This window comes from Marmota marmota, unplaced genomic scaffold (assembly GCF_001458135.2).
Source record: "Marmota marmota marmota unplaced genomic scaffold, marMar, whole genome shotgun sequence".
In the NCBI taxonomy this organism is placed as follows: domain Eukaryota; kingdom Metazoa; phylum Chordata; class Mammalia; order Rodentia; family Sciuridae; genus Marmota; species Marmota marmota.
This window is the reverse complement of record NW_026000093.1, coordinates 8,404,301-8,414,180: the sequence shown is the minus strand read 5'-3', so window position 1 is coordinate 8,414,180 and position 9,880 is coordinate 8,404,301. Positions and strand designations below refer to the sequence as shown.

The 9,880-nt window shown below is 34.5% G+C and overlaps 1 protein-coding gene across 3 annotated transcripts in view; it reads right to left on the bottom strand.

Annotated features, from left to right (window-relative positions):
• Positions 1–583: 583 nt before the first annotated feature.
• Positions 584–9,880, bottom strand: part of Tgs1 (trimethylguanosine synthase 1) — a 45,012-nt gene continuing 35,715 nt past the window's right edge. For all 3 annotated transcript variants that reach the window (XM_048782904.1, XM_015485796.2, XM_048782905.1), the window contains one exon: positions 584–2,454. In XM_048782904.1, coding sequence (XP_048638861.1) covers positions 2,332–2,454 — 123 coding nt within the window. In that variant the 3' untranslated portion in view covers positions 584–2,331. The remainder of the gene's footprint in view (positions 2,455–9,880) is intronic.

Sequence of the window (9,880 nt, the reverse complement as noted above, 5' to 3'; positions counted from 1 at the left end):
CAATAGTACTATCTGCAATTGCAAAAGTTGTTAATTTAAATGCTCATTATTGGGTCATATTTAAAGCAATTCTGATTTGTTCAATATGTCTGTTAAAATTGATAGTGCAGATGTACATGCGTTGATATAGAAAATTTTGCAAGACATTAAAAATAAAAATTTTAGGGGCTTGGAGTATAGTGGTAGAGCACATGATAACCACGCACTAGAACTTGAGTTCCATCCCAACATCAAAAACAAAATTTCAAAATAATATAATCCCATCCCACTCTATGGTGTTTATACAAGTTTTATTGTTAGGGAAATGTCTTAAAGGGTAGATACCAGGAATGTTAGCAGTGGTTACTTTTGGGAAGGGGAATGGAAAAGTGAGAGAGAGGGGAGAAAAATTGCGAATTTCATTTTTTGAATCATTCACTTTGTATCTTAAATTGTTAAAGTTATGTATTTACTTTTGTAAAAAAAATTTTGCAGTTTAATAATAAAAACAAAAAGACCACGTTGGACCAGAATAGGGGCCGTTGGCTTCTTTTTAAATGTAAACAGTTCCATTAAAAAAAAAAAAAAAAGTCCATTTTACATATTTGGCTTCTTGGTAAGATTTTATTTGAGCAGGAGTCACACAATAGACTAAAACATTTCAAAGTTCTTTTGAGGACTAATGATCAACAAATGTGTGTAAATTAGCTATATCACTGAGGGGACAAGAATACTTTAGGTCTTGGTTAGGCTTCTTTTTCTACTCATACATGGTCATATGTATTCAGGAATGCAAATTAGCTTTAATATTAATATTAAATACAAGTAAGACTATGCACAGCAGAAAGAAGTGTATGAATGAAATAGTGTGACAAAAAAACTAAAAAAAACTGGTAATTTTGAAAATCTACTTTTACCCATCTTGTCACTCTTCCAGGTCTAGGGGTCATATACAGAACTGTTGATGACTAATGTTGGCATAATTAAAAAACACTTAGCTCTATCGCTAAGCTATACCCTCAGCAAGTTTTTTTGTCTCGTTTTTCAGTGCTTATTGAAAATTCCTCCAAGTTATTTCATTTTCTCTAACCCTATCTTATTCAAAATCATGCTTTGCTTGATGCTTCACATGCTGACATTATCCCAGCTCTAACCCTCAATGGTTAGAAGCTGTACATCACTTCTTACCTACTTATAAAAATGACTGAACACCCAGCTAAATGAAAAATTAAGCAATACATTCTTTCTCCTTTCACTGCCATTTTAATAGAAAAAGAACATATATTTCTGTATTACAAAATATATTTCACATTGATTTTGCAATGGAAATCTTAAAAATACTAACTTTATAAGCTAAAATGATGTTAAAAAAGCAAATTCAAGATAAAGAAAAGAAAAAAATTCTAGAAGAAAGTCTAAAGTCTGAAAGTTGGTTCAATTTTATCAAGACAATTTGTATCTATCAAAATTAAAATGCACAAACCCCTGGATACCTAACTTCTAGAAGTTAACCAATTTACTTAAGGACAGTGCAAAACAGTTGGTAAGTGCAAAAACCTGAAGAGTCCAAGTGTCCATCAATAGGGAACTGGTTTAATTAATTATGGCATATTCATAAGATGGAATACAAAATAGTCATTAAAAAAGAATAAGGTAGATCTATCTGTATGTACTGACAAGGAAAGGTCTTCAAGATAAACTGATAAGGTTTCTGCTTTTTTAAAAAAGGTACATTAAGTAAAAACAAGGAAGGTTACTGAACAGTGTATATCAATGGAGACAAGAGCACATTAGGGTACACTCTAATTCCTTTCTATTCTCCCAAAGAAACTATATACACTGTTTGCTGTGATTATCTTTAGAGAGATAATAAAGGACCGAGAAGCGGGTGGGAGACTTTAAATGTATAACATTATTTCAGTAGCAGCTAAACAGGATATAGAATATAACTTGTTCATTGTTTTCTTTGCATTTCTGTTAAAAAAAATACAGCAATTATTTTTTATACACATGTATATACATACATACACACACAAAAATATTAAACCAATATATTTAAAAAAACCCCATATTTACACAGACACACAATGAAATTCAGCACAGGGGCAAGTCTATACTCTTTTCATATCAGATGGTTACTAACTTTCTGTACAATAGACAGTACATAGTTAATATCATCCAAATGTCTCAAAACTTCATTAATATTTGTTAAACTCAGAAAGTTTCCATATCACATGGTGATTTAAGACTGTGGGTATAAAATATCAGCGAATACAGGAAGACATTTTGTGTGTTTCATATGAAAAATGTTCTTATTATTACATGATCTTTATCCTTGTCCTGCTTCACAGTTTAGGTTTTAGACTCTGGTCTTCTGATTAAGTCACCAAAATAAGCAGTGATTGTCTTTAGTTTATTATTAAGAAAGTTCTGTTCTATTTCCACTTGTCCTCCAGGCCCAGCTAAGGATGCCACCTAAAAAGACAAACAAAAGAAGGTCACATGTATATAATATGATTTCAAATAAATTCTTTCATTCACAATTCTTTATCAAATAAAAGGAAGACCCTGGCTTTTTATTTAAATCTTTCAAATAATGAGAGATCTCAAATGTTCACCGTTACTTCCCAGGTAGGTACTAATGCAATATTCCATGGTAGAAATGCTTATTGTTTCAGACCCTTCTAATCTTATGGGTAAGATCATATCTTTATGCTACTGTAAAGGACTTGACCTCGGCGATACTATAAGCTAAAGAACTCAGGAACAGAAAATCTTCCTAAATCACAGGTTTGTTTATTTACAAAGGTGTTCAAAGAATAAGTCCTTTCCTGAAAACCTCTGCCTTGTTTACCTTATCATTTTCATCTTCCTCTCTTAATTGTTTAACAATATTTTCTGAGTGCCTGCTACATGATACTAAGAACAGATAGCAAGATGGCTATAATCCAGACTATGACCCCTACTAAAATGAGGAGTCTTTATCAACAAGTCTGTCTTTCTCTAATTGATCCCTTTTATTGTTCTCCCAATTTGGACCACCTCCTCCACCTGTTATTCTTTTTGTGTTATTTTTTGGCGAAGCATAGTTTTCTATTTGATCTCTCTGAGATCTATGAACTAGATCTGGTGATCAGATCACTAGTAATCAGTTTAACAGGACAACAATAAGAAAGATTAAGGATAAGGGGAATACGATGGAGAGCCTAGGCAATTAAAAAAAAATGAAACAAAAAAACCAGAAATAACTGAGTGGTAAAGGGATACACTGAATCTAAGGATGAGTTATAAACACAGGAGACATGCATTTTCTGTTACAATAATCGGCAAAACTATAACTATATATTTTGTAAAGAGAGATGTTTATTTAGTCTAGTTTGGTTGAGGGCTGAAAGAATCTGATCTTACTAGTATTTTACCTACTAAACCAGCAACTGGTAGAAGGTAAGATTTACTATGCATTACCAATGAGTATAAATTTAGAATTATTTTAACTTCCTGTTAGAAAAAGTCAGATACAGAAATAGGGAAGAACCAACAGGTCATTCTATGGTAACTTCTTAAAAAAGAAAAATAAAAGAGTTGCTCCACCAAGATGTTAATGATGTCACCCTCAGCCCCCCAACCCTACTACCAGCAGGGCATAAAAAGAGACTGGTTGTGTTTTTATCAATAGAAATAGATGAAAATAAAAGCCAAACACAGAAGGTCTAATAGTGATTAAAAATAAACAATCACACCCCATTGTTCATACGTGAAACTAGAAATTTAAAAACAGCCACGTATTAGGAATACTTAGTTTTCTTACAAAATGCTTGCACTGGCCTCTTTCACTTCACACTAGCAATATTTTACCCCAAGTTCTTATATAGATAAGGTTTTGGTTTGGCCCAGTATATTTTTCCATTTGACCTCTCAGAGATCTATTAACTAGATCTGGTGGTCAGATCACCAGAAATCAGTTTATCAGGACAACTGTAAGAAACATCAAGGATAAGGTGAATACAGCACAGAGGCAATTATTAGGAATAAGTGTTTTATATCCTATTTCAATATCTTTATGTCTAATTATTTATAAGGGCAAAATGATTTTGACCAGTACATCTAAAATAAACTTAAGAGCAGTATTTTTCCTGTTCCTTGTAACAGGTAATTTATTTAAAGAATGTAAAATTGGTAAGCCGAAATTTCTGAGGGAAGGTGGGAGTAAGACTGTGGTAAGAGGCAAAGAGAAAGGGAAGGAGGAAAGATCAGGCTGGGTTGAGAAAATCCAAGCAGAGATGAAACAACAGCAAAAAAATCTACTAGGGTTGGTCAAGTTGGGAGAATTAGATGATAAACAAAACAAGTGTTTCTCTTAATACTGAATCTACTTATCAAAATATGATGAGAAAACTCATACCTTTTTACTATTTAGAAATAAATTTGGGAAAGAAAGTTACTTTCAAGTGTTCTGGTGAAAAATAATTTCTAGCCTTTCTGTACTTTCAACTCATTTATTTTAAAGATTAGAAATTTGGAGTTGCAAAGACTTATGTTCAAGTAAATAATACTGTGCTTCAATTCAAGCATACTTAACCTTATTATTTTCAACTTTCACCAGCAGGTTTACTGGTCAAAATGTTATTTGGTTCTTTACTCTTTTCTTAAAATTTAATAAATTGAGGGCAGGAGAAGAGAGAAAATGATAGAGGGAAGATGGGAAGGAGAAGAATAGCTAGGTATATAAAGATTAGCAGCTCTGGGTTACATCTATCCAAATATGTTAGATTTATTAAAAGAAATGACAACTACTGGAATTAAAACTTAAGATTGCACTTTCATCACTAGGTATTTATTTATTTATTTGTTTAGGTATGGGGGGTTGAATCCAGGGTGCCTAACCACTGTGCCACATCCCCAGCTTTTTTATTTTGAGACAGGGTCTCTCTATGTTGTTTAGGGCCTTGCTAAGTTGCTGAGGCTTGGCTCTGAATTTTCAACCCACCTGCCTCAGCCTACAGAATTTCTGGGATAACAGGTGTGTGCCACCATGCCTGGCTCATCAACTAGATACTATGTGAGGCAATAAAAATGTAATTTGGGGACTTGGAAAGGAGATACAGAAAAAGGTCACAACAAAGATGACAAGTGGTAAAAATTAAGGAACAAAGATTTAAGAGTCAAACTGCATTTTCCCTCCAAAGGAAAATGAATATAAAGTTAAGAGTTTCATAATCAAATGAGAGCAAATACACTCCCAACTGGATCCTATTTGGAGAATACACAATACATATTAATGACAGAAACACTTTATTTGCAATATGCAAAAACTTGGTTAGAAACCAATTAAGCCAGGTGAGTTGGGGGTATAGCTCAGTATTAAGAGTGCATGTATATTACGTGCCAGGCCCTGGGTTTGATTCTTAACACTGCAAAACAAAACAGATGAAAATGAAGAGTATTTTATAGAACCTGCAGACCTCTGTCAAAAGCAGCAAGCACCTGAAATACTGGTTGTGAGAAACCTCAAGACAAACAGGCCAAGTAAAGGCTTGCGGTACTTTTTGCCCTCATTTTCCTTTGTTATACCCTAATAAAAACTATACAAAAATATTTTAACATATACCCATCAATAAATGTAATTCACCATATAGGCAGAATTAAGGACAAAAATCAGTCACCTTAATAGATGCAGAAAAAAGCCTTTAACAAAATTCAGCATCCATTCATGATAAAAACCTCAAAGAAACAAGGGACAGAAGGAACTTAACCCAATATCATATGAGCTATATACAACAAACCCAAAGCCCACATCATAGTAAATAGGGAAAAATTCTGGAACAAGCAAGGATGTCCAGTCTCACCACTCCTGTTAATATATATAGCACTAGAAGGTCTAGCCAGAGCAGCCAGGCAAGAGAAGGAAATAAAAGGAATAGAAATAGGAAAAGAAAAAGTCAAATTATCACCATTTGCAGATGATATGATCCTATAGTTAGAAGAGCCAAAGAACTCCATCAGAAGATTGCTAGTTAATAACAAATTCAGCAAAGTAGTAGGATATAAAATTAACATACAAAATCAATACCTTTCCTATATAGTAAAATGAATCTACTAAGATTCCCATTCACAAGAGCCTGAAACAAAACAAAAATTAACTAAAAAGCAAATGACAACAACAAAAAGGAATAAATCTAACCAAGAAGGTGAAAGACTTTGATAATGAAAACTACAGGACACTAAAGAAAGAAACTGAAGAAGACACTAGAAGATGGAAAGATTTCTCATGTTTGTGGCTACATAGAATTAATATTGTAAAATGATCATATTACCCAAAGTAATATGCAGATTCAATATAATCACTATTAAAATACCAACAACATGCCTGGGCAGAGTGGCGCAAGCCTATAATCCCAGTAACTTGGGAGGCTGAGGCAGGAGGATCACCAGTTCAAAGCCAAAGCTAACCTCAACAATTTAGCAAGGCCCTAAGCAACTTAGCATGATCTTGTCTCAAAATAATAATAATAATGGCTGGGGATGTGGCTCAGGGATTAAGAGTCCCTGGGTTCAATCCCCAGTACCCACCCCCCAAAAACCACAAAAACAAAACATAACAAAACAATCAAAACCAAACAGATGACATTCTTCACTGAACTAGAAAAAATAGTCTTAAAATTCATTTGGAAGAATCAAAGACCCAAGTAATCAAAAGCAATTGTAAGCCCCAAAAAAAAAAAAAAAAAAAAAAAAAAAAAAAGGAAAGCATTTCTGGAGGCATCACAATCCTTGCTTTCAAATTACACCACAGAGTGATACTAACAAAAACTGCATAGTACTGGCATAAAAACAGACATCAACCAATGGAACAGAACAGAAGACACAAAAATAAGCTCACAGAGATACAGTAATCTGATCCAGGACAAAGGTACCAAAAGTATGCTGGCTAGAAGATAGCCATTTAAACAAATGGTGCTGGAAGACAGGTTATCCATATGTAGAAGAATGAGACTAGACCTTAATCTCTCATCCTGCACAAAAGTCAACTCAAAATGAATCAAAGACTTAGGAATTAGAATAGAACTGTTCCTAGTAACTTCTAGGAAAAAAAGTATGGCCAACATTCCAACATACAGGTGCAGGCAACGACTTCCCTCAATAGGACCCCTAAAGCTCAGGAAATAATACCAAGAATAAATAAATGGGATGACATCAAATTAAAAAGCTCTACAGAGCAAAGGAAGTAATCAAGAATGTAAAGAGAGATCCTACAGAATAGCAAAAAACCTTTGCTAGCTATTTTTCTGCAGAAGATTAATATCCAGAATATATAAAAATCTCAAAACACCACCCCAATCAAATAACCCTATAAAAAATGGGCAAATAAACTAAGTATACACTTCTCAAAAGAAACAAATGACCAACAAATATATGAAAAAATGTTCTACATCTTTATCAATGAGGGGAATGTAAATCAAAACTACATTGAAATTTCATCTCATTCCAGTCAGAATGGCATCCATCAAAAATACAAATAATAATAAATGCTGAAGATGATGTGGGGGGTAGAAGGAACACTTTTGTACTGTTGGTAGGATTGTAAATTAGTACAACTACTATGGAAGTTACTATGGAGGCTCCTCAAAAGACTAGAAATGAAACCACCAGATGACTTAGCTAAAACACTCCTTGGTATTTATCTTAAAGAATTAAAGTCATCTTACTATAGATACATGTATACCCATGTTTACAGTATAATTCATAATAGCCAAATTATGAAACCTGCCTACTTGTCCATCAATGGATGAATGGATAAAGAAAATGTGGTACATATACACCATGAAGTTTCATTCAGCCATAAAGAATGAAATTATGCCATCTATAGGAAAATGGGTGGAACTCAAGAATCTTATATTAAGCAAAATAAGCCACATTCAGAAAATCAAGTGCTGTATGTTTTGTTTTATATGAAGCTAGAAAGGAAGGAAAAAAAAAAAGGCGTGGAGAATCTCAAGGAGAGCAAAGAGAAACCAGTGGAGTAGAGGAAAGGGAAGGAGGAAGAAATCCTGGGGAGGGCTGGGGTTGTGGCTCAGTGGTAGAGCGCTCGCCTAGCACATACAGGGCCCTGGGTTCGATCCTCAGCACCACATAAAAATAAATAAAGGCAAAAAAAAAAAAAAAAAAAAAGAAATCCTGGGGAATGATAACTACCAAATTATATTGTTATATATCATGTGCATGTATGAATATGTAAAAAAAAAAATCACAATATTGTGTGTAATAGTAATACATGAATAAAAATATGAAAAAATCAAATAAAAAGCAACAAATGAAAACCCAACCAACAACCAAGAAACTACACAAAAATAAAAATAAGTAAAAACATTTATGATGGACAGTTCAGGGGCGAGGGGGGTTTGAAAATACACTACCAATGGACAAACAGGCAACATTCAAACTTTCGTCTATTTCCCTGTATGCAGTAAAGAGAAATTAAATTTCTTAAATTTGTTTGCTAACAGTATTTCAGGTAATCTTTAAATGCTATTTCAGGCTCTCACAGATATTATTTCCTGTTTTTTTCTTCATTCAAATATTTACTTGATTAAAACAAATGTGATTTTAAAAAGCCCCCAATCATCAACAGGAGCATCTGACCAGGTCAGAAAATTCCTCCCAGGTATCAAAAGCTCACTTACATTGATTTCAGGAATCAGATCACTAAGATTTTCCCCTTACCTATTCTCAGAAACAGATCCTGGAAACATAAGGTTGTTCTTTAATAAGTTACATAAAGCACAAGACCAGAGTACCCCCAATAGTAAAGGATTTACAGGTAGCACCATGTGTGGCACAGAAAAGCTGGGCATTCCTTTATTTTCTATTAACATCATTTACTAAGAAAATTTACTCAAGGTAGTAAAGAAATAAAAGATATGTTCAGAATCATTTGACTAAAACTGAACTTGTGTCTTTGCAACCCAGCTCATAAGGCCTGACAGTTTCATTGCCTCTTCAGAGAATGATCATGTATGTAGCATAACACAGGATAATACTATTTTAATCATCTAGCAGCAAGCTCTCCAAAGGAAAAGCTTGCTAGTAAACATTAGGAACTATCAAATTTATCCAAATTGCAATGTGTGATTATACAGTGATTTTATTAAGAACGGAACAGACTTGATCAACTAACTAAATAAGAGAACATACCACTAACTAAATAAGAGAACACATGTGGCAGGTCAAGTTATGCAATAAATGCCTTCCCCTGTTGGGAGCGGTGATTTGAATGAGTCTTTGAACTATCCTGTGACAGGAGTGCACCTGAGCTGTGAACTCCTAGTGCAAAGGCACAGTTGAGACTGCCCAATTACTATGGTGATGCCCTGTTCAAAGGAGGTTCCTGGCTTACCACAGGCCTATCAGTCTTGACCCTGAGTTCAGGTGCCTGTTCCTGGGGGTAAAGAATTATGAGCACAAAGTTGAAATTGGACTTCGTCCTTCAGCTTGCTTGCTTTGAGAGAGAGAGAATTTTTTAATATTTATTTATTTTTTTAGTTTTCGGCAGACAGAACATCTCTGTTTGTATGTGGTGCTGAGGATCGAACCCGGGCCGCACGCATGCCAGGCGAGCGCGCTACGGCTTGAGCCACATCCCCAGCCCTACTTTGAAGAAACTTTCTCATAGAAAACCCTTTTCATTTGGGGGCAGTGGTGCACCCCTGTAATCCCAGCAGCTCAGGAAGATGAGGAAGAAGGATCCTGAGTTCATAGCCAGCCTCAGCAAAAGCGAGGTACTAAGCAACTCAGTGAGACCCTAACTCTAAATAAAATACAAAATAGGGTTGTAGATGTAGCTCAGTGATTGAGTGCCCCTGAGTTAAATCCCTGCTACATGCCCCCCCCCCCCCAAAAAAAA